The following is a 25,194-nucleotide window of genomic DNA, read 5'->3' on the forward strand; positions in this document are numbered from 1 at the left end:
TTAAACCTTCCACTATGCAAGCAATTTGATTACAAGTATTTTTCACCAGTTTATTTTCAATATATATATATATATTTTTTTTTTAATATTTATGAAAACTTGAGTTTGGAACAGCATTTTTTGTGTGTGACTATTTTTCCCATTGTGAGTTTTTGTGATTTATCAAAGCAATTTTTAGACTTTTACCTGGAGTTTTTAAGCATTTTATTATATATATATATATATATAATATACAGTCGCAAGAAAAAGTATGTGAACCCTTTGGAATTATATGGATTTCTGGACAAATTGGCTATAAAATCTGATCTTCATCTAAGTCACAACAATAGACAATCACAGTCTGCTTAAACTAATACCACACAAATAATTAAATGTTTCCATGTTTTTATTGAACACACCATGTAAACATTCACTTTTTTTCACTTTTTCTTGCAACTGTATATATATATTAAAAATGTTGGTATAAAAAGTCTTAATTTTTATTTTTGTTATAGCCACAGTTAGGGAAGAAAATATTCTCATGAGGGGAGTTGAAGCCTGTAATAATAAATTGTTGGGGAGATAATTTACCCCTTGGAAAACACACTAAACGACAAAAAAAAAGTTTACATTTTTTTAAAGGAACAGTAACACTAAAAAATGAAAGTGTATAAAAGTAATTACAATATAATGTACTGTTGCCCTGCATTGCTACAACTGGTGTGTTTGCCACAGAAAGACTACTATGGTTTATATAAGTAAGCTGCTGTGTAGCCATGGGGGCAGCCATTCAAAGGAGAAAAGGCACAGGTTATTTAGCAGATAACAGACAAACCCCCATTATATGGGGCTTATTTACTAGTTATCTGCTATGTAACCTGTGCCTTTTCCCCTTTTTTCCAGCTTGAATGGCTGCCCCCATGGCTACACAGAAGCTTATTTATATAGTAGCTTTTCTGTAGCAAAAACACCAGTTTTTTTGCAGAGCAACAGCACATTATATTTGAATTACTTTAAAACACTTTAATTTTTTGATGTTACTGTTCCTTTAATGTTAGGAAAACGGCTCTATAAAAATGTCTGTAAAACTAAATGAGGATACAATTACTGAACCAAACTTTTATTTTTATTCAACACTATAGGTTACACGTTCCCAGTCTCTCTCTAGGCCTAGCTCTCCCTAACAGAAAGGCTCATTTCCATGTCTCTCACACTGCCAACAGGCCACACCCACATTTTTCTTGTTCCTCTTTATCCCTTTCCTCAACCAACTTTATTACTAATTTAAGCATCTAGAACAAAACATATTTCACCTTCTTACTTGTCCTTTTAATAAAAATCAAAGACCTGTGTGTGCAAGGAGACCAAAGAATCTTTCTGAGCTAGATGAGATCTGCATGGAAGATTGGGAAAAATCTCTAGAATATAGAGCGGTATAGATCTGCAAATGCTAGCATGCCAATATTTTAGAAATCAAATTCTTGCCAAAAGTAAAAGATTTTACCAAGTACTGACTTTGTTAACTTTATTGATGCATCTGGGACACAGCCCAGCATTTACCTCAGGGAGAAAAAGGGTGTTAGTATGTGCGGAACTTAACATCGTGTTAGTCAATTTTGAGATTTTATCTGCATTTGCTGTATTATGAGAAACAGTTAACTGCTTAAAATGACCCATAAACTCGGTTTCAAGTACCTAAAATTTTGGTTGTTGAAATAAATATTTGAATAATAAAACTGCTCTTTTCACGTAGGAGCATGACGTTCCTTGACTACAATTTTCTTTTACAATAATTCTTGCGTGGGTATGTAAATAGCCTTTTCAGATTGCTTTTTCTTTCATAGCAGGCGAGGATGATTTATTTCTGTTTCCTCCTGCTGGTGCTTTATGCCACGGTAGCTCGGCTTTTCACAGCGGAGTGTTGCGGAACCACTGGGTCCTCCAGTGTCTGAACAGCTGTGCAGTTGCCCTAAATTCCCAGCCATAATAATATTCACATAAGTAACACAAACTGCAGTCTGAAAACATCCAATTAGAAATGGGAACACATAAACATGAGTATGCTGAAACAGTGGCAGGAAAATAGCATTTTTACATTCTGGTTCTGTTGAAATAGAAAGTTTATAGGAAGGTATTGCTGTGTATATATGTCATGAAAATGTTTTTGTTTTAAAGAAATGTCAGAATAACCCTGTTATATACAATCCCTTCCTTCAGATCCCTTTAAGCCATTCATCATATTTTCAAATCGTCATGAGATTAGACGTATCGATTTAAATAAATGGGATTATAGTGTCCTAGTGCCTGGTCTAAGAAACACCATTGCCTTGGATTTCCACTTGAATCAGAGCACCCTCTACTGGACAGATGTGGTGGAGGACAAGATATATCGTGGAAAGCTGTCTGAAAGTGGTGGTAAGTTCTGCCCTAATGAGGTTTTTACAAAGCTAAAACAATACAAAGTTATAGGGGTATTTGAAATGAATTAGAATTTTAATTTTCCTGAGGTCAAACTTTCTGTAAAGTTGAGCACCATGGTTTACGGCTGGAGTTCGCTAAACAGAAAAAAATGAAAAGATTGTTTTGCCATCAGCATGGCTACGAGCTTAGTTAACATCTTGTAGATTATACTGATTTATTACAGGCAAAAAATTACACTTTACAAATAATTAAGAATTGTTTCTTTCTGGATAATGGATTTTTGAGTAATAGACACATAACCCAAAGATTCTGTGACAGTCCTCCTATATGCATGTTTAAAGGAGACATAACATATAAAATTAAGAATGTACCAGTGAATTATACTCCTCTAAATATTGTGGATTGTGCTTAAAAAAGATTTATTGAGAAATCCCCCCCAAAACCCCACTAGTCCCGCCCATCCATTCCTGTTGGCTGAATTCTCTGGATGTTCAGGGGAGCCAGCGGTTCTCAGTACACAGCACTGTAGGATAGAAACTAATCATCAGCTAGGCTGACCTGATAGGGAACTGAAGCCTGTCTGTGCTTGTGTGACTGCAGGGCTGTGATTGGCTCTCCCCCTCCTACTGTGCTTCTGGCAGGGACTGTTAGGACACGCCCACCCTTCATTTGAAACACAGACAGCCAAATGATAGGATCTATAGGGAGCTCCAATAAAGGGGCGATTTTTACAGATAGGATTAATGCTTAGCCCAAAGTGAAACCAGCACCTTATATTACTCATAATTGCCTACAATATTAGGGTTTTTATTGTATTAACTGGGTACAAATCATTACTGGGCCCCACAGCAAATTCAATTTAGGGCCACTGGGTCCCATCGGTTTCCTCTGTAGTTACACCCCAGTTTGTACCTATTCTGTTGCTTAAGTTCAGTGACTCAGCACTTCATGTGACCTTGAAAGAGGGATAAAAAAAAAACCCCCACAGTAAACACACTAATCATTTACATTCTAATATTTTATAGAGTTTTAAAAGGATCTTCGTTCTAGCCCCTAATTAGGGGGAAAAATGTATGCAAGCATTGATGTCATATGTCTTGTGCCGGCGGAGCTGTGTGCTGAGTAATATAGAGGAATGCATAGTAGAGGGTAACAAGGGAAGTATTACCAAAAGTCAACACCCCGCCTAGAGAGGCGTCTAGTCCGGATTTCACATTAAGCGCTTCTAATGATACCCTTCCTAGCTGGAAAACATTCATCATGATACAAGAGTTAATTAGCATTCAGAACTTGCTTTTAATGCTAATTATAGTCTGGTGGCAATTACAGGGAGGCGGAAGAAGAGGAAAACAAGATGCAAATTGTCCTTTAGTCCTAAACAGGCAGGTTACTCTGTAGCATACCAAAATGTGTAGTGACAGAGCCCTTTATTACCTGATGAAATGCTTCCTTGTCAGCTGAGTCCCCAGGCCTCTGACAGTGTCACAGTCTGTCTGTATTCAGGCTTTTTTTTTTTCCCAAAAAAGGGAACATAAATGAAGGCCAGTAATCAGTGAAGTACTGCATGTAAGAGTTCACTGGTTGCACAAATCATGATGGTTGACATAAATAAATAAATTAGAAATACCAATAATTTGTAGTGAGTTTGAGTTTGCTCTTCACTCATTTTTTTTTTCTTTGCATAAATCTTATTGTAGTAATCAAGGCCAATCATTAACCCCTTAATGTTTGTACTTTTCCTATAGCTCTTACTAATTTTGAGGTCATCATTCAGTATGGATTAGCGACCCCCGAGGGCTTGGCTGTAGATTGGATTGCTGGCAACATCTACTGGGTGGAGAGTAACCTAGACCAGATAGAAGTGGCCAAGTTAAATGGCACAATGAGGACTACCCTGCTGGCTGGAGACATCGAACACCCTCGAGCCATCGCTTTAGACCCTCGTAATGGGTTTGTGCTCAATAAGTAGAAACTAATCAAATTCAATGTTATGTTGTTATTGGAAAACCCTAGGAGGGACTTAAGGTTTCAAAATAAATTCTAGCAGTGCCTTGCAGATAATCTTTACTTTAGGTTCCTCAAGAGCTAGTGTTATATCTCCGTCCAGTTAATTTTTATCTAATGAAATATATTCTACATCTCAATTTGTTGCATACTCAACAAAGGCTTATTTATGTGTATGTCAGTGTTATGTCACACCTGAAAATGTCTAGACTGTTTTTGGTTATTTTGGTGTTTAGGTTATTGCCCTGCTCTGATTGAGACTGCTCCATAATTATTTCTATGATTTTTTGTTGAAAAAAAAAAAAAGAAACCAGACTCTTCTGAATTGTTTTACTAATATAACCAAAGATATATCCCCCAGCTTAGTCTCCACTAATACCCCTTTATAATTTTTATGCTGTGGTTGTAGAGTCTCAGTTACCCATGTCCTAGACCCTCAGTGCAGGTATTTCTGTTTAATTTCCTGTGGTGTCTCCTTGTGACCATTTGGCAGATCATAGGCTATTGTCTTTCTGCCTTAGGGAGGTCACTGAATTACAGACTAATCTCTTCTATGTAGGGGCTTATTTTATCTGCTGCATTCTCATATTGTTGTACATTAAAATATTATGGATTTATAAAACTAACTGGTTATTACAGGGCACTGGGGGCATCATTAATCTTTTGTAACATTGCCATAATCTGAAATGGAAACAGGCTTCTTTGTTCCAGACCCTCTTCCAGAGATCTTATCTGCTATATAATTGAGTAATGGAGAGGAAATAATAACACAGTGTTTACTAAGAATTACCACTTAAACTGATTCATGCTGACATTGAACATTGAACTTCATTACTGAAAAGCTCTTTTAATACTTTGTTTTACACAAAGTATTCTATAGTTATTCTGTTGAAACATTTGAAAAAAAAAATATATTAAAAATATTTCAAGTGTTTTGACTACACTGATTTGTTTGGAGCTAAATTGTGCTATTTATAAGTTTGAGAGCAAATCTGATTTAGGTCTTCCATCTGATTATCATTGCCTTTCTTTTCTTCATCTAGGATCCTTTTCTGGACTGACTGGGACTCCAGCATGCCTCGAATCGAAGCTGCTTCTATGAGTGGAGAAGGGCGTAGGACTATACACAAAGAAACAGGTTCTGGAGGCTGGCCAAATGGGCTTACTGTAGACTATTTGGAAGAACGGATCCTGTGGATTGATGCCAGGTATAACAGTGCTAAAGCAAAAATCCAGTTAAGAATTAAAGATGTTGAGCTTTAAGAACTAGAGAAGTAATAAGGGGTAAGGCTCCTGAATGTCTAAATTAAATTGCCAATAATAGCAATAACCCACCAAAGCAAGGTGGAAGGATCCCAACTATTACTCTGAATCTAAGGCAGCACAGATAGATCAAGGTGTAAGTATAATGGAATTGCAATATTCCAGACAGTGACTGAAGGGCAGAGGTAAATTAAATGCTATTCTGAAATGATGTTGTAAAACTAAAGGCCCCATACATTTGTAAAAAATCAAAAGGAGCAGTGAACCAAGTTTCCTCCGCTAACAATCCTGTTGCCTAGTGCACCTTTGGTGCTGCTGTAACCCTCTGAAACTCTGATTAACTTACATTGGACCAGAATCACTCCTGTATTGCACTACTACCTTTTCTCCACAGATCAGATGCAATATACTCTGCTAAATATGATGGCTCTGGACTGATAGAAGTATTGAAGGGCAATGAGTACTTATCTCACCCGTTTGCTGTCACTCTGTATGGTGGGGAGGTCTACTGGACAGACTGGAGGACTAACACTCTAGCTAAGGCCAATAAATGGACGGGTCACAATGTGAGAGTAGTGCAACGTACCAACACACAACCATTTGATCTTCAAGTCTATCATCCATCTCGCCAACCTCAAGGTGTGTACAGAACATAATGCAACACTATTGAAGCTTTTAAACATAAATCTTGTAATTAAGGGGAGGAGGGTATATGCATTTTTTGTTTCTTTATTTTTTATTTTGATTCTTTCTTAGCTCCCAATCCTTGTGCTGCAAATGATGGAAGGGGTCCCTGCAGCCACTTGTGCCTTATTACATACAATCAGTCCTTCTCCTGTGCCTGCCCACATCTCATGAAACTGTCCCCTGACAAAAAGACTTGCCTTGGTAAGTGTATTTCATGTGTTTTCATTCTAAATGTATTCCAATAGTAGCTTTAGCAATGTAATGTGTTTACTGTTAAACTGTGCAGATTCAATTAGGGCTTTGATATAAATATATTTAATATTTGTGCCTATGTGTAGATACCAAAGCAATCTGGCGATTTAGGGGACTGGCATATATTATATATAGTGATGGCTCCTTATCTATAAACTACTTCTGTAGTAGTCTGATTTGTTTTCTTTAAACATATTGGGTAAGAAGTTTACACCATAGTTTACACCATAGCTCATGGATTTAGTGGGAAAGGTGAGAATACATCTATTTCATGTTTTTGCTTACTTTTCATTGATGGCTAATATCATTATTTAAGCTGTCTCTCACACCCTCTTTTGGTTCCTTTCAGAGTTTAGAAATTTTCTGCTCTACGCTCGTCAAATGGAAATTAGAGGGGTGGATATCGACAACCCATATTACAACTATATCATTTCATTCACCGTCCCTGATATTGACAATGTCACCGTGGTGGATTATGATGCACTGGAGCAGCGCATCTACTGGTCTGATGTCCGCACACAGACTATAAAGAGAGCTTTTATCAATGGCACAGGAGTTGAGACTGTAGTTTCTGCAGGTAGTAAATGGAATAATGATGGTCCTACTGTATGTGCTTGTGTTTGTTGGTCTTTGGTGCATGTTGGTTGTTGGTTTATTAAACTGTTTTAAAAAATCAAATTGCTGCTCAGCTTTATTGTAAAGTAGAAGAAGCAGTTAGCACAGGCCTGGATTTGAAGCCACATGTTGTGCCCAAATTAACCAACCAAACCACTGCTTTTTGGCCAACTATTTTGGAGTTACCTCTACTCTTCTTTTCCTTTTCTTCCTTGTATGTATGTATGTATATTTTTATTTATATAGGTCTAAAACACACAGGGGTCAATATAATAGTAAATACAAAGTACAGATACATAAAGTGTAAAGAGACCAGTAAAAGGAGTTCCCTGCCCAGTTGAGCCTACAATCTCTTTAGTTAGACAAAATGCTGTACTGAAAAATTCCCTGAAACCCTGCTAGTCCCACCCATCTGCTCCACTTTGTGCTGGCGCCTTTCCCAGGCTGTGCAGGGGAGCCGATGGCACTCAGTACACTGCACTGTAGGACACTTGTCCTACCAAGGCTGACCTGATAGGGAACTTTGTCTATTTCACTGCAGGGCTGTGATTGGCTGTTCCCCTCCTACTGTGCTTCTGGCAGGGATCGTTAGGACATGCCAATCCCCCATTTGACACAGGGACAAGGACCATAGAGGATCTATTGGGAGCTCCAATATAATTTAATGATAATTTTTAGCCCAGAGTGAAACATGCACCATATAAAATTCATTATAGCCTACAAGATTACGGGGATTTTCATCTATGCTCCATGTCTCCTTTAATGCTGTTTTACTTTGGACCATATACATCATATCATGCTATTTTGGGGGGGGGGGGGTATTTTGGATTAAGTCAAATCGTTTATGGTGGAATTTTGAGAATATTTGTATACCTGTAAGGTTTGTTCTATAGATCTATAGGCTGCTATGTTGCTTACTGTAGCCGAGTAAAAACATTTTGTATATTAACTATTTATGTCTCATTGCCTTTCTTAGATCTGCCTAATGCCCATGGACTGGCTGTGGACTGGGTGTCACGGAATCTCTTTTGGACAAGTTATGATGCTAATAAGAAACAAATCAATGTGGCTAGGCTTGATGGATCATTTAAAAATGCGGTCATCCAGGGACTGGATAAACCCCACTGCCTGGTAGTTCATCCACTTAAAGGGTAAATGATAACATTGCACTGTTTTTTGGTTTTTTTTTTGTTTTATTTGTATTTGCAGTGAGTTAGGCATCACAGAAGACGAATTTCTGAAACAACCTGATATATAGTGTCCTCGCCATTCCTCCATGCTTTACTTTTACTAGAGACTGTTGCAGCATAAACACTGAATCTGAACTTTTTTCAACTTTATATATTTTTATATTTTATGGATTTATAAATATAAAAATTGTAGTCACATTGTAAGGAAACCCCTTTACTAAGTGAGATTAGTTCTATATTTTGACTTTCAAGTTAAAGTGTAATAATGCAAAGTACATGCTACATATATGTTACTGCCAATAAGCTGGTTTCTTGGACAAATGCCGGAGTGGTTTTCTTGATCGCCCATTTTGTTATATGGAGTATTGACTAAAAGGGTACAGAAAAATTTGGTTTTTTTCATATTTTTTCTGAAGTCCACTGGGGCTTATAGTTCTGATATTTGGGACATTTTCCTGAATCGCAATCCCTTATGACTTTGTTTGGCTTCGCTTGCGACCTTTGCTTTGGCTGGGTCTGGTTGCGGGGGAGGACTAGAGCAATTTCCAGTAATATGGAAATAAGCAGAGCCATCTGTGTGGGGGTGAAAGCTAAATGTGTGGAAATGGTTTATCAGAAATGGTGATAGTGTCACGCAGTAACTAGAATGAATCCAACAACTTGTTGGCACTTTCCTTGCAAAATGGTTTTACCTTGTGTCATTCAGGTTAAAAATGTATGATTTATCCTAAATACTACTTTAATTATGTCTGTCTGCTGGTTTGCCTTATGTGCAGCATTTCCAAAGAGCCAGCTGATCTTGTACAAATGAATACAAAACAAATTAAATTGACCTCCTTATTTAATCCAAAGTTTCCATTTCAGTATTTACCAGTAAATTCTGTGTCAAATCTGACTGGGCATACAGGAATTACTTGATTAAATTACTTGATTGATTGAATTGCTGCAGAAACTGGGTTTTATTATGCAGCTTTTTTTTGTTGTCCCAAATTTATGTATCCTTTTAATAGTCAAGTGCAAACTTAATTTTTGTCCACTTTACGACCATGAATGATTGTGTATTACTTAGAAAGGAGAAAGTGCAAACCAATAGCCTTTTAATACCCTGAGGGCTAAAAATCATCACCACAGATTTTAGTACTAGGCATGTGGTCTTTTGAACTTTTGTTCTCTGTTTTAAAGCCCATATTTGAACAAAGATTATTTATCCTAACAAACTCAAGGAATTATACTAAAATGCTGCTAAAATATTCCCAGTCCTGTGTTGTAGTGGGGATCTTTGTCTAAGACAAGGACAACCAATGGACAAACGGTAAATTGTCTGCTGTAGATTGCCAGATTAGGGCTGTTTCCAGTCGCCCCCAGATTTAGGCTTTAATTTTCTCTAATGGGAAAGAGCTTGAATGGGACCAGAAAGTGTTGTTATGAATCCTATTTTCCATAATGGTGATGTGTCCTACACTAAATAACAAATTGTTGGTGCACAGACAGTGTCTGTAGTCTGCATGCCAATGTTTAGACATTTTCCACGCATATTACATTTGGTAAATGTTAAACATGAAGATGCTATTAGACAGCCTTTCCCTAAATAATTCTGTATTTAAATGAACAACTTACCTTTTCAAGTTGTTGTAAAGTCTTGGTTGTCCCACCTTAAAGAGATAGTGACAACAGAACTCAAACATCATAACATTGTATTTTCATGCTATTTATAATTTTGCCTTAGAAGTATTTGCACAATGTTTTTACATTCCCTATAAGATCCCCCATGTTTCTCTATGAGGGGGCTGCCATATTTGTGCAGCAGTCGTCCGTTAGAATTAGAAGATATAACTGACAGGTTTCCACTAAAATAAAGGTGTTGTTTAATGTTTCCTCATTGTCTTGCTTTTTCTCTAAGTATTTTAATTTAGTGTGTTTAAAATTTGATGTGATGATCTGGTCTAAAATATAATATATATAATAATGTGTTTTTGTAAGCTGGAAACTATAGTGTGTAAGTATCTTAACCTTCAATTAAAATCTTTCAGAAAGCTCTACTGGACAGATGGTGATAATATTAGTATTGCCAACATGGACGGCAATGATCATAAAGTCCTGTTCACCAATCAGAAAGGACCAGTTGGTAAGAGCATCACTTAAGTCACATTCTTCACAATCAAACCTTTCGTCCACAGTATGGGCTATGAATGACCACGGGGAGATTCAATATGTAGCTTGACCCTAACGCTGGACTTGGGCAGAGCTATTTTTTTTTTCTTATGGCTTTTGGCCAAGCTTATTTTGTTGTGGGCACTTTATTTAAGCAGTCTACAAAGAACATTAGTAAATACATTAGATAGCTTCAGGGGAGGGTAACACCGTAAACCTTACAAGCTAATTATGTTGCTAACAAACAAATTCTCATGTGCATTGAAGTCTTTATAATGTCTTGTTATTGTTACTTTTTCCTGATTAATTCATTGGCCAAAGGAAGCTTTTCCTTTCTATATTGTTTTATATAACATAGATAGCAGTCCATCTTACCTACATTATTACCATACAGTCTGCTCGTATCAGGCAAAGCCTGATAGCCTCCATAGAGTTTGTATTTTCCTTTTGTTGTGCTAAAGTACATGTTCCATAAGAGTAATGTTTTTATTTGTAAGTTGATTACTGAACATTATGCTTCCTGTTCTACAGGATTATCCATTGACTTTATTGACAACAAGCTGTACTGGATTAGTTCCGGTGCTAGCACTATTAACAGATGCAATCTAAACGGGACAGGGCTGGAAGTCATTGGTACAATGAAGGCATATCTGGGAAAGGCAACTGCATTAGCTATCATGGGTAAGTAATGTTATAAGAGAATTTCAATGGGCAATTGAAATTTAAGGATGATCTTAAAAGCTGTTTGTAGTTTGATAAACGTAGAAAACATCTGGGGCCAACGCATTTGTAGTCACCTTCAATATCAGGGAATTGTGTAACCATCAACCTGTGTGTGAGGCCTCTTTAGGATTATTTTCCAGCATGGAAAAGGATAATGCCATACTTCCATAATGACCAAACAATGTAATTGCTTTCAAGGTTCCATGTCTGATCCCATATATGACCATTACTCAGTAACATGGTAACAGTAACATTTCTGTTGAGCTGGCAGGATACTTTCTGCTGACATCACACTGATAAAGTACCAGGGTGCTGAGAACTAGGTATGCAGAGAACCCTTTTATTGGCAACTCTTCTTAATATTTAGTAGGTCCTAGAAGTTGGAAAAGCAGCCCTCAAATGTAATTTTGTCTTTCACCTCCAATGACTTAAATATCTCAAAGGTGCTTAGAAGGTGATTTTCTGTCTTGTAGGAAACAAGCTGTGGTGGGCTGACCATGCCTCTGATAAGATGGGCACCTGTAACAAGAAAGACGGCTCAGACCCAAGGGTCCTGCGCCAGAACACCAACCAGGTGATGCATATGAAGGTTTATGATGAAGAGATACAAAAGGGTGAGTGATAGGACCATTTGTAGAACTCGAGATCCACAGGCTATTGTTTAACTCTAAGGCTTACTCCAAATAACTGTGCTGTGCTCATTTCAGATAGGATACATTTTAGCCATTTTCTACCTAAAGTGCTAGTAGAAAACCTATGGATCTCAATATTAGTAAATGAACATTCCTGTATTAAATCTACAAAACAGTATTCTGATGGATAGTCTACTGCAAATACTGGGCTAATAAATTTTTGGGGGAAATGTAGGTGAAATAAAATGTTATGCTCCGTGTAATATAAATATAGTTGCCAATGGCATTGTGTTATTATGTTCAATAATAACCTCGTTGTAAAGGTGACTATACCAGGGTTGTTTTGACCATTTAAGTTTTGTGAATTTATACTGTTTTGGGGAAATGAATATGCTGCCACAGGACTACCATTTGCTACCTACATCCAGCAAATCGGCTATTTTTGTAATCTGAATAGGACACAAATAGTTACAGGAAAAAGACTGAATAATTTAAAATAGAGTTTGCCAGATCACGGACTTGTATTTAAAATTTTACACATTCTGTTTCATTTGTTTAGGAACCAACAACTGCTCCGTGAACAATGGAGACTGTTCCCAGCTTTGCCTTCCAACCTCTGAAACCACCAGGTCATGCATGTGCACTGCTGGCTACAGCTTGAAAAGCGGCCAAAAGACTTGTGAAGGTGACTAGTGACATTTTAATGCTGTGTTTTTACTCACAGTTTTACAGATGTTTAGTTGTGTTACAGATGACTGTACTCTATACACACTGTGCTCGTTTGCGGCATGGGCAGTTGCATTCTATTTGAGAAACAGAAGAACTATTAAGTATATGTCAGAATGGCTTATTGTCATTTTATTGGTCAGGCATACATTTTATTCTGCCCATGGAAGAACATTAAAAGTTACATTTTATTTTAGTGAACATAGTTCAACAGAGAGAAAAACGCTTATATAGTCAGAATTTTCTTTTACTCTTATATAGCAGGAATGATCAAAAGAAAAGTATTGATTTTTTTGCGTTCCTCTCACCACCTCCCTGATTGGCTGTGGTGATATTTTGATTTTCCTTAAAATGGCATACTCTACAAATGGAGCACTCCTATAACATTGCTCTGAACATTACTCTGAAAATCATACCATTAATCCAAATATCTGCCAATGCATTTAGCACCTGAATTCATGACATTGTTATACAGATTCCCCAACCAGTGGCTCGGGGGCAACATGTTGCTCACCAACCCCTTGGATGTTGCTCCCAGTGCCCCCAAACCAAGTAGTTATTTTTGAATTCCTGACTTGGTGACAAGTTTTGGTTGAATAAAAACAAGATTTCCTACCAAATAAAGCCCCTGTAAGCTGATAGTGTGCATACAGGCTGCCTAATAGCCAATCTTAGCCCTTATTTGGCTCCTCCATTAACTTTTATGATGCTTGTGTTGCTCTCCAAGTCTTTTTACATTTGACTGTGGCTCACGAGTAAGAAAGGTTGGGGACCCCTGCTGTAAGGCCAGGTCGTATTTACATAGTAACATAGTTGCTGTTTAATACCAAGGACATCTTGTGTCTCCTTCAGGGGTTGGCTCTTTCCTGCTGTATTCTGTTCATGAAGGGATACGCGGTATACCTTTGGATCCCAATGATAAATCTGATGCTTTGGTTCCTGTTTCTGGAACTTCCTTGGCAGTCGGAATGGACTTTCATGCAGGTAAGTGTGATTCTGATTCTGGTTTCATATTCTCATCACAATCATTTGTATGGTGCAAGTTATAGAGTTTAGTCTTTAGCTAATTGTACATTTTATTTATAGCTTTAGGGATTGGATTGGTTTTTGTATATGTTGCTTTTGTTTTAAAGATGATTTGTACAGGTATGGGACCTTTTATCCCGAATGCTTGGGATCTGAAGTTTTCTCATAATATGAATCGCCATAATTTGCAAAAAAAAAAAAATAGTTTGAACGTTATTATTATAAGTATTTATAATTACTTTATAAATTGTTTTAGAGAATGACACCATTTACTGGGTGGACATGGGTCTCAGCACCATCAGTCGAGCCAAGAGAGACCAGACCTGGCGGGAAGATGTGCTTACCAATGGAATTGGGCGAGTGGAAGGCATTGCTGTGGACTGGATTGCAGGTAGGTCAAAAATTGCTTCCATTAATTTAGTCACCCAATACCATCTGATACCTTCACAATTCAGTTTTATTTGCAATTTGCTTAGTAAACTGACCATCCAAATTTACTGAAGGACAATTAAGATCTTTTAGGGTGAAAACACACAGCTACTAAACTCCAGAAAATACCCTGCCATAGACAATACTGATCAGCATTGTCTATTTTAGTAGCCTGACAATAGCTGCTACGAGTAAGAACTAAAGAGATGATGAATATGTGAGGTACTAAATTGATAATTTTATTTTTAAACATTGGTGTTTGTTTTAGATCACAGGTTTTTTTTCTGGGTCACTATCTAATAATTCACTCTATCATTTAAAATGTTATTCTTGAACCAGCAGATGTATTTTTAGTTGTAATATTGGTGTGTAGGGGCCATCTCAGCGCATTGTGCCTGAGTCTGAGCTTTCAAAAGAACTTAGAACTGCTTTCAGGTAACCTATTGTTTCCTATTGAGTCCCAAGCTGGACTTGGATTTCTTACTATTGAGTGCTATTCTGATACCTACTGGGAGCTGCTATCTTGCTCCCTTCCCATTGTTCTGGTGTTCGGCTGCTGGGAGGGGGGCGATATCACTCCAACTTGCAGCGCAGCAATAAAGTGTGACTGAGGTTTATCAGAGATACTTGAATTCCATGGTTATGATTTTGGATGCCCCTTCTTTTACAGGTAACATCTACTGGACAGATCAGGGATTTGATGTCATTGAGGTGGCTCGTCTGAATGGCTCTTTCCGTTACGTGGTGATCTCACAAGGGTTAGACAAGCCACGTGCCATAACGGTCCATCCAGAGAAAGGGTAAGAGTTATACAGAAATACCTGCTGTCCCTTGTGTCTTAGGCTCTGTGTTATATTCTAGCAATAATTAAAATATCTGTTGTTTTTTATTATATTGTAATAGATATGTTTTTTTTTTTTGCTTTGTTTTTTTTTTTTAAAGATACCTGTTTTGGACAGAATGGGGTCAGCACCCTCGCATTGAAAGATCTCGCTTGGATGGTAGTGAAAGGTCTATCCTTGTGCAAACTAGCATCAGTTGGCCCAATGGAGTCTCCATAGATTATGAGGTATGAAAACACTCATTATATATAACAGTACGGGTCTTACCCCAATCAGCCCCAAATTGTTTTTGTCCATATATAACTCCTTACAATCTATCTTTGACACTGTAATGGTAATGTAATATGATGATTTATCATAGGTTTGTTTCCCAAACCGAAAGAGCAAGGTAGAGATCATGCTATTTGGCTTCATGGCTGGTTAGTCTGACCTTATAGCAGTCTTGGAAACCAAGAAGTCTGTTCTTTTAATAATCATTTACACATGCCTCTGCCACTGGAGTCTTCATTTATATTAGTTTCTGATCATAAAGCAACTTGTTTTGTGGTAAAGACACAGGCAAATATGATCCAGTTTAGTTAGCCTTGTATTATGCTTTTCTGCAAACCAGTAGATCTCTTTCCTTATTCACAATATCCTATTTTGATGAGTTGTTTTAGTGAAATATAGAATGATAGAATCATAAAAGCTCATTAACAAAGAGCTAATCTCTGTACAGTAGTATTAAATAATTGTATGAGAAGTATTCAGTATCCGTTGCTCTCTGTACAGGAAGGCAAGCTGTACTGGTGTGATGCTCGCACTGATAAAATTGAGAGGATTGACTTGGAGACTGGAAAGAACAGAGAGGTGGTGCTGTCCAGCAACAACATGGATATGTTCTCAGTGTCTGTCTTTGAAGATTACATTTACTGGAGTGACAGGTGAGACTGCACATCTCTTGCTTCAAGGGATTTCAAATGCATCTCCTGAACATATGCCATTCACAACTCTTTAATTTACCCACTCTCTGCAACATCCCAAGGCGCTCTTGTTTCTAATATACTCTGTTGCAATGGAACAATTTGTAAATTTTCTATTTACAAATTTAACTGCAGTTATGAAATTTGTTATATTTAAATTATTTTTAGTAGACTTAAAATATGGTGATACGATGTTTTTTATTTTTATCATTCTTTACATAGCAAATCCTAGGCAAAATACTCGTTATTTCACTTATTGCATTCCTTGTGTGTGTCTCGCTTACAGAACACATGCCAATGGATCCATTAAACGAGGGAACAAGGACAATGCTACAGACTCTGTGTCTCTAAGAACTGGTATTGGGGTCCAACTGAAAGACATCAAGGTGTTCAACAAAGACCGCCAGAAGGGTATGTAGAATATATATAATGTGTAATATATGTAATGTACATATTTGTTCCCCTTTAATGAATAATTGATTGCAAAGAGCAATGTGTATTAGATGAACATGTGCATATTCACTGGTTTAAATAGGTAACAGGAGAAATGGGGAATACAAATGTGCAGCAGTATATACTTTATCCTGAATGCATTCCATTACGCACAGCTCATTTCTTCTGCTCTTGAGAGCATTTTAACATGATTATTTTGGCCACAAGCCATACCATACCAGATTATATCAGACTAGTCCTTATGAGCTTATACAGTATATATTTGGAAAACTTGAATTGCCCAAAGAAATGCATAGAGCTGTATTAACATAGTAACATAGTAAGTTAGGTTAAAAAAAGACACTGGTCTATCAAGTTCGACCTTATCTAATGTATCAGCTAGTACACCTGATTCAGGGAGGGAATTCCACAACTTCACAGCTCTCACAGTAAAAAATCCTTTCTGGACCATTCTGTGTGGAATGTAGTTGTGGGCAAGCACCAATGCACTATTGGCCCTGGGTCTTCTTCCATGATGTGTTTTAATTATAAACATGCATGGTAAATAACCCCATATGATATATGACAACTTAGTTTTTGCATCAGTTCAATATTATTTATAGCAGCTATTCACTATTTGGTTTTTACTTGACCACTCAAGTAAAAAGTTTGGTGTAGAAGCCCAGAATGTATCCCTTGTACTATATAACCTTCATAGATCTACAAACTGAAGCATTTAGACCTTACAGGGCCTCTCTTGCAGAACAGTTTCTGAGTTTATTATTTTAAAGAGGGTCATTTATTAAGCCACCCTCCTTCGCTTACATAAATACCTTATCCTATTTTTACTAGCATTTGCCTAGTACATATTTATATATAGAAGACTAAGATTAACCCCACCAACTGTAATTATATTTTAACCTCTTTCCTGTAATAATTGTTCCCATTTTATTGCTTGTGGGATCTCCACTGCTGAATCTTCTTGCTTGCCTGATCACTTTGGAAACTTGATCCTTAGTGAATTATAGTGACATTCGTAAAATCAGTCAAGCTAACAGATGATTATAAGCACTGTAGCTTTAGACCAGTAGCGCATGGCTCCGATTCAAGATGCAGGTTTTTCAGGTGAGCATTTTCAGGCTGCATCAGCTAGTGCTGGTACTTTCTGATGATTCTCTATGTGAGACAGCATGGGGTGATTGTGGTTGTTGTTCTGCACTCTGCCAAAGGCCTTACAGGGAACACATGTTTGTGTTGCTCAGTTTGCTTTTCTATTTAACAGGAACCAATATCTGTGCTGTGAACAATGGTGGCTGCCAACAGTTATGCTTATACCGGGGCAATAACAATCGTACTTGTGCCTGTGCTCATGGGATGCTTGCTGAAAATGGATTAAACTGCCGGAACTATGATGGCTACCTATTATACTCTGAGCGAACCATCTTAAAAAGTATCCATCTCTCTGATGAGAGTAGTCTCAATGCGCCTGTGAAACCTTTTGAGGACCATGAGCACATGAAGAATGTCATTGCGCTAGCATTTCACTACAGAGAAAGCAGTCAAGGAGGGATACGCATTTTCTACAGTGACATCCACTTTGGAAACATCCAGCAAATTAACCATGATGGCACTGGGCGCAAGACTGTGGTGGAAAGTAAGATATGTGGTTTTTGAAAGAGTAGCTTAGATTTATTTTGTGAGAAAAGTAGAATCTTAGATGGAAAAAAGCTTGTAAGAGAGACTGTTCTTCTAGATCAGAGGTAGGGAACCTATGGCTCGGGAGCCAGATGTGGCTCTTTTGATGGCTGCACTTGGCTCGCTGCCAAATCTTTAATAAAAAAAATAACGGGGGGCTTGGCCTGCGCACGGCGGATAGAAGATGTGTTCTAAGCCTTAGAACATATCTGCTATCCGCCGAGCACAGGCCACGCCCTCTGCCGCATCGCATCCGCATCCGCCATCCTTGGGACCCACCCTACCTTGCCCCGCAGCATCCGTGGCCAAACATATTGTATGGCTCTCATGGAATTACATTTTAAAATATGTGGTGTTTATGGCTCTCTCAGCCAAAAATGTTCCCGACCCCTGTTCTAGAACTTCTAGTACTAACTGTAAAACAGAGTAAAAAAACAGGATAACACTTCAGACCAGTAGTTCTTACATGTGGTCACAAAAATCTAGATTACAGTTTTCTCCTACTTGTTGAGTTATCACTATGAATGTGGTAGCAATTAACACATTTATATACGAGTATGAAAATTCTTAAAATATGGCCTGGGTGTTGCCACTTATACTTGTATCTGAGAAGCAGAACAGTTTGCCACTATGGCTTATTGTAAATAAAAGGCATGGGCTTGCTTTCTAGCACCTTACATTGGATATGCAGTAGCAAAGAAAATACATATTGAAAAACCGAATTAAGTCATGTAGGAATAAAAGGGTCTGTGTAGAAATGGTAGCTGTGTATATGGAATTCTTATTTTTAAGGTATAACAGTATAATGGGGCAAACAAGGGTGAGAGAAACCTAGTCATTGGGTTGAGGCTTTAGATAATACAGAGACATAGTAAGCTTAATTTCTTCTACTTATTTGACAGATGTGGGATCGGTGGAAGGACTAGCATATCACCGTGGATGGGATACCTTGTACTGGACTAGTTATACCACCTCCACCATCACCAGACACACTGTTGACCAAAGCCGTTTGGGGGCCTATGACAGAGAGACTGTTGTTACAATGTCTGGAGATGATCACCCACGTGCCTTTGTTTTGGATGAATGCCAAAAGTAAGAGACATCTTTCATTTGTTTTCTCCTTGGAATAAATTGTGTGGTTCCGAATGCCAAAAGCCAGTTATTTATTTTATCATATGTGGGTATCTGTCTTTTTTCAAATTTGAATATCAGTTTTTAAAAAGTAGCCTAGGTAGACTAAAAGGAATCACCCTTCCTGAAAGGACTACCAATAATTTTCCCAATAAAAATAGCTCAATAGCTTAAACCCAATTGGTTGCATGTTGTATATCTGTGGCTCCTGTCATGTATGAAATAGCTTAAGGCAGGATATGGGCATCCACTTGTATGAACCCTACTGGTAGGCCTATTACCAAGGATCAGTTGAGGACTACTTTATGACCAGTGCATTAATTTGGGTGTTAAGTACAGCTCTGGTGAATGCACTTCATTTTGAACTTAAAGCACTGGCACATGCAGTGCATGCCTGTAGGGAAATGCAGGTAGGTGCATTGACTACCCACATATGTAATAAAAAGCACAGACTTAGCCAAGGTGCAGTATCCTATAGCATCCAATAAGATGTTTGCTTTTAAACCAGTGAGTACCTGCTAATTGGTAGCAATAGGTGTTAAGACCTGTAGCTAACTTTGCACCTTTTTTTTTGTTTTTTAGTCAACTCCCACTTTTGTTTCATCTATTGTCACATCTATGTTTAATAAATTCAACTGTGCAAGAGTTAATCCCCTCCATTGTTACTTAATCTTTAATGTCTTGTAAATACATAATATTTGATTTACATTTTCAAAAGATATTATCATTTCAAAATTATTTCAGTCAAAGTTATAGTTGTTTACAAAACGTTACACCCCTTTCTTATCATGCACCTTGACTACCATATATGGCTTACTATGTGGTTTGAGTTATAACTATAAAACGGTAATTTATAGGCCCTTTTTAGTATTTAATCAGAAACTTCAAAGGGATTTCTGGTCACAAAAATATTTTTCTGTATTTTAATAGCCTTATGTTCTGGACCAACTGGAATGAACAGCACCCTAGTATTATGAGAGCAACACTCACTGGAGGAAATGTGCTGATCATTATTGACAAAGACATCCGTACCCCCAATGGACTCGCCATTGATCATAAGTCTGAAAAGCTTTACTTCTCCGATGCCACCTTGGACAAGATTGAGAGATGCGAGTATGATGGGACAAAAAGATATGTAAGTAAAGTACAAGTATACGCTGTCAGTGGGAACTGGGAATTATGTTATCTGTATTCTCTGGGACCCTCTAACTTTAGATTTTCCCCAAAGTGCTGTTTATATTTCAGTCTATATTCCCTACCAGTACTTGTGACAAAGCAATGTGTTCTATGTTAGGATGGTGTCCAGTGGGCACCTTATATATCCATATATATCTCATATTCTGATCTTCTTCTTCCCATCACCCAGTCAATTTTAAAAACTGATCCTGTTCATCCATTCGGCCTGGCAGTCTACGGGGAATATATTTTCTGGACAGACTGGGTGCGCAGGGCAGTGCACCGAGCCAACAAATACCTAGGCTCAGATCTGAAAATTCTGAGAGGAGACATTCCACAGCAGCCTATGGGCATCATCGCAGTAGCAAATGATACAAACAGCTGTGAGTAACAATTTATTAGTGTCAATAAAAGGAGCAGCCATTTTCCAGGGATCAATAGGTAGAGAACCCCAGTACAAAGAATTTAGTCTTTCATTGTACAGGCTTGCAGTTGCATACTCTACAGCTGCTACTACTACCACCCTATTTCTTGCTTTATGTATAAGGAAGAGGAAAGTGAAGAAAATAATTTTGTGTTTTAATATGTTAGTGATATTTTACACTCATGCAGTCTTTTGGGAGGGCCTAGTAAAATAACAATCTCTTAACTGTTCAGTCTAGTGTATTTAGCATGTTTATATATCTGTTTCCTTCCTCCAAAGGTGAATTATCCCCCTGCCAAACCAACAATGGGGGCTGCCAAGATATTTGTGTCCTAACAGCTGAAGGTAGAATAAACTGCACATGTAGGGGAGATAGAATCATTCAGGAAGATTTTACCTGCAAATGTAAGTTCTGATTTCATGTTTCAATGAGTTTCCTTATTATGCAACAAAATTACTTGTTACTTCTGTCTGAAAAGGACCTTTTAATGGGGTGGTTTACTTTTAACATGTTATAGAATCTGAAAATATAGCAACTTTTCAGGTGATATTCATTTTTTATTTTGTTTAGTTTTTAAAATTAATTGCTGCCTTCTCCTGACTTTCTCCAGTTTTGAAATGGGGGTCACTGACCCTGGGAGCCAAAAAACAGTTGTTGTTTTTTTTTATTACTTATCTTTCAATTTCGACCCTCTCCTATCCATATTTCAGTCTCTCATTCAAACCACTGTCATGTTGGTAGGGTAATTTAGACCTTGGCAACCAGATAGGTGCTAAAACAAAAAGCTAAGTAATCGTTACCTCACTGATTTATATTTGCTTCTTGCCACCAGCTCCTAATTCTACATGCAATATGTATGATGAATTTGAATGTGGAAATGGAGACTGCATTAACTACAGCATGACATGTGACGGGGTGCCCCATTGCAAGGACAAGGCTGATGAGAAGCTCTCCTACTGCAGTAAGATACAGATGAATTTCTGATATGAGACCAAATATATAAGTTATATATAGTTGTTAGTTTCAGAATATGTTGACATGCATAACTTTGCACACTTGTGATCAAATACGAATGAAATTTCTCCAGATATGTTACACAGTACAAATGCAAAGTGAAATGACTGCAACAGCTTAGTGCATTTCTAACTGCAGATAAATCTTGGGACTTCTTTTCTCCATCTGCAGGAACTCGTCACTGCAGAAAAGGTTTCAAGCACTGCATGAATGGACGTTGCATCTCTAGTTCCTCCTGGTGCAATGAACTGGATGACTGTGGTGACAACTCTGATGAGATAGCCTGTAAAAGTGAGTATTTGTAGCTCTGTAGAGGCCTAGCGAGTATAAAATTAAATATGAAATCCATTATGTTGCAAACAGAAAAACTGATCAGATCACACCACTATCTAGATAGCACAAAAGCTTAGTAGCAATCCATCCTGCCCCAAAAAACTCCTCTTGTACAACTACTGTAACACCTATGGAACTTTAGATTTTACTGTGGATCACCTCCCTTCTGAGTAGCCTTTGGCATGGAATTGTCTACTGAAAACACATGAAGTATTGCTAAATATTTAGACGAGTCACAGGCTAAGGGTAACTTGCACAACTTCCTATTACTATAATGGTAAGCAACCCCTGCTGATCCCAGGCTTTGTCACTGGGCCTCACAAAAATAAATTGATTATTAATTAGGACCTCACTGGGTCCCCTACACTTCTGACTCCCCCTGGGACTGGAGTGTCTACTTTCTCTGCACTTACAGATATACCAACTCACCAAGCATTACGCATGAATGTATATTTTGTAGATGAGCATTTATTATTTGGTGCAAATTGTTATTCTGTTATTTCTGCTTTTCTGCGCTATGCTCTGCTTTATTAATTTGTGCTTTATAGAGATTGTCTTAGAGATATTTCGCAAAAGTTGACCCTTGCTGTTTTGCAGAAACAAATTGTACCTCTGAGGAATATCGCTGCCGGGATGGGACCTGTATTGGGAACTCAAGTCGCTGCAACCAGTTTATTGATTGTGAGGATGCATCAGATGAAATGAACTGCAGTAAGTAACGGGCTTTTGGGATATGTGTCCATCCATTTGGAAGGTATGTCTCTCCTAGAATACTCGAGTGGCTGATGCACTGTTGAAAGCAGGTTGTGTGGAGGTATAGAGTCTGCTAGTAAATCAGTCTGTTGTGCTGTCAGAGGAATGAACTTTAATTATCTTGTATTTGTTGTGTGCCATAAAATACTGGTGTGAATAAAAATAGGCTATGAAGGTTTGGTATGTGTATGTATTGGTGTGTGTGTGTATGTACTGTATGTGTGTATAAAAATAAATGAAACATAAATACAGTTCTTGGCAGCATTGCCTTTTTCCTTTCATTATTTTAATTACTCTATGGTTGCAGTCAGACAGATTTGATGATTATAGTAGCATGGAACCCAAGTGCTTTAATCAGTCCTGCTTACGGAGCCACTGGTACTTTGCAGGGAAGCCTGTAGAGCTTAATCAGTAGCCCACATAAGTACATAAATATACCCTTTTTGCATTTTCCCACAACCTGTGAAAAACCCCCAAAAACCTTTGTTTTTCCACAGACATTACAGACTGCAGCAGCTATTTCAAACTCGGAGTAAAGGGTGTGACTTTCAAAAACTGTGAGCGTACCTCTCTCTGCTATGCACCCAGCTGGGTCTGTGATGGCTCAAATGACTGTGGAGACTTCTCAGATGAAAAGAATTGCCCAGGTGAGGGATGGAGTGTAGCTGCTTTTACTGGTATTGATACCACGAATGCCTCTTCCCAAAAATTTTATATCCAAAAAAATTCTAAGGTAATGAGTCTGAAAGCATTTGAACATTACAGCAGACCTGTGTTTTGGGGATGTTGCATGACTGTGATTTTTCCATCGGCAGGTGTGTAGGATTCTTATAGTCACATGTGCTGTGTTACGTTTGTTTTGGTATTCTTGTTTTTTTTTTGTGTTTACCTTATTTCTTTCTGCATCCAACCAGGCCCTGTTTTTTTCAGTACAGTAATGTACTGTATATTTTGTTTATTTGACTGCTTAGTTTCTTCTGCTGTACTTTACTGCTGAACTCTGAGCATTGCATGAGAAAGATATTTGAGAAGGATATTTTCCCAAAAAATAAATACATATTGTAGACTGTAAACAGAGTTGCCCTTAACTTCAATAAATGTATTTATTTTTAATTGTGCCTTCAGCTCTTCTGCCCTCAATGAACAGTAGCTTATGCATTCTTTTCTTGGAGGTCTGTGTGATGCAGATTCTGTAACTGCCATTTCTGCATTGCTTAGATCTCAGAGCTCAAGCTTACTTTCTCCTGTGCTGTACATTTTCTTGCTATCCGCTCTGCATAGGACGCATAGGACTATAAACCCTCCTTTATTGCTTTAGCTTTCCCCAGTAGCTAAAAACTTTTTTTTCTCTGACAGCCCAGTCTCACTCCTAACAGCATGAAGTAAATGTGTAGTTTGTTCCATGCTGCCTTCAGGGGAGCAATCTTCATTCCTGCCTGCTTTATACATAGACTAGCAGCCTGCTATCCGACTGCTCCAGGAAACTGATCAAGGAATGTAGACTGGAATAGATTGCTCACCGCTGTCTACAGGCAAGCTGTGATGAAGGGAAGATTCCCTCACAGCAGGTAGAATGAGGCTGGTTTGTTAGCTATTAAGAAGTCTTCAACCCCTCTCAGCTGCTGGCGGAAGGTTAAACTAATAAAATAAAGTGATTTAAAGCCCAAAGTAGAGATGTCGGTGACTGTACTGCTTTAAGATAAAGAACACAAACATGTTATGGCTGTATGCTTCACAACAGCAAATATTCAGTGATGTTCTTTGCTTACTGTGCAGGGGTTCGGAAGCCAAAGTGCCCAGTTAATTACTTTGCTTGCCCAAATGGACACTGCATTCCCATGAGCTGGACTTGTGATAAGGAGAGTGACTGTGAGAATGGGGCAGATGAGATGCACTGTGGTAGGTATCACCTAAAAAAACAGTTAAAAAAATGTTATGCTTGCGTCAAGAAAATTGCTAATCACAGTATTCATTATACTGAGCTGTATTTAAACTCAATATTTAAACTGGCTTACTTAAGTTTAAAGGAAGTTACCTAGTACTATAGCTTCATTTGGTGTTGGTCTAGACCCAGTGCTGTGGTGAGGCATCATATTAAAGTTATGGTAATGGTAATGAATAGAAAACTACAAACAATGACAATTTCCATCTCTTTTAAAATTCATAAATTAATGGATTTTTACATTTTTGTTTTTAAACTGGATTTTTTTCCTTCTCAATCTTTCCTAGTAGGAACTCAGTAGTCCTGGTCAGTCAGTGACTGACTTAAGTTGCTTAAACCAGCAGCTTGAGCTTATACCCAGTAGGCTATCCATCTTCAAAGCTTTGCTAAA

The 25,194-nt window shown here is 37.8% G+C and overlaps 1 protein-coding gene across 1 annotated transcript in view; it reads left to right on the forward strand.

Annotated features, from left to right (window-relative positions):
• lrp1 (LDL receptor related protein 1) overlaps positions 1–25,194 on the forward strand; it is a 175,356-nt gene that overhangs the window by 111,127 nt on the left and 39,035 nt on the right. The window contains exons 24-50 of the mRNA XM_002939712.5: positions 2,197–2,394; positions 4,146–4,350; positions 5,448–5,612; positions 6,062–6,306; positions 6,424–6,555; positions 6,956–7,183; positions 8,198–8,372; positions 10,442–10,536; positions 11,094–11,243; positions 11,759–11,899; positions 12,477–12,602; positions 13,496–13,627; positions 13,926–14,060; positions 14,769–14,898; positions 15,041–15,167; positions 15,712–15,863; positions 16,189–16,313; positions 17,617–17,988; positions 18,932–19,121; positions 20,091–20,295; positions 20,527–20,719; positions 21,040–21,165; positions 21,594–21,722; positions 21,947–22,066; positions 22,706–22,819; positions 23,359–23,508; positions 24,638–24,760. Of these exons, the coding sequence (XP_002939758.3) occupies positions 2,197–2,394; positions 4,146–4,350; positions 5,448–5,612; positions 6,062–6,306; positions 6,424–6,555; positions 6,956–7,183; positions 8,198–8,372; positions 10,442–10,536; positions 11,094–11,243; positions 11,759–11,899; positions 12,477–12,602; positions 13,496–13,627; positions 13,926–14,060; positions 14,769–14,898; positions 15,041–15,167; positions 15,712–15,863; positions 16,189–16,313; positions 17,617–17,988; positions 18,932–19,121; positions 20,091–20,295; positions 20,527–20,719; positions 21,040–21,165; positions 21,594–21,722; positions 21,947–22,066; positions 22,706–22,819; positions 23,359–23,508; positions 24,638–24,760 (4,383 nt within the window). The remainder of the gene's footprint in view (positions 1–2,196; positions 2,395–4,145; positions 4,351–5,447; positions 5,613–6,061; positions 6,307–6,423; positions 6,556–6,955; positions 7,184–8,197; positions 8,373–10,441; positions 10,537–11,093; positions 11,244–11,758; positions 11,900–12,476; positions 12,603–13,495; positions 13,628–13,925; positions 14,061–14,768; positions 14,899–15,040; positions 15,168–15,711; positions 15,864–16,188; positions 16,314–17,616; positions 17,989–18,931; positions 19,122–20,090; positions 20,296–20,526; positions 20,720–21,039; positions 21,166–21,593; positions 21,723–21,946; positions 22,067–22,705; positions 22,820–23,358; positions 23,509–24,637; positions 24,761–25,194) is intronic.

This window comes from Xenopus tropicalis, chromosome 2 (genome assembly GCF_000004195.4).
Source record: "Xenopus tropicalis strain Nigerian chromosome 2, UCB_Xtro_10.0, whole genome shotgun sequence".
Taxonomy (NCBI): Eukaryota; Metazoa; Chordata; class Amphibia; order Anura; family Pipidae; genus Xenopus; species Xenopus tropicalis.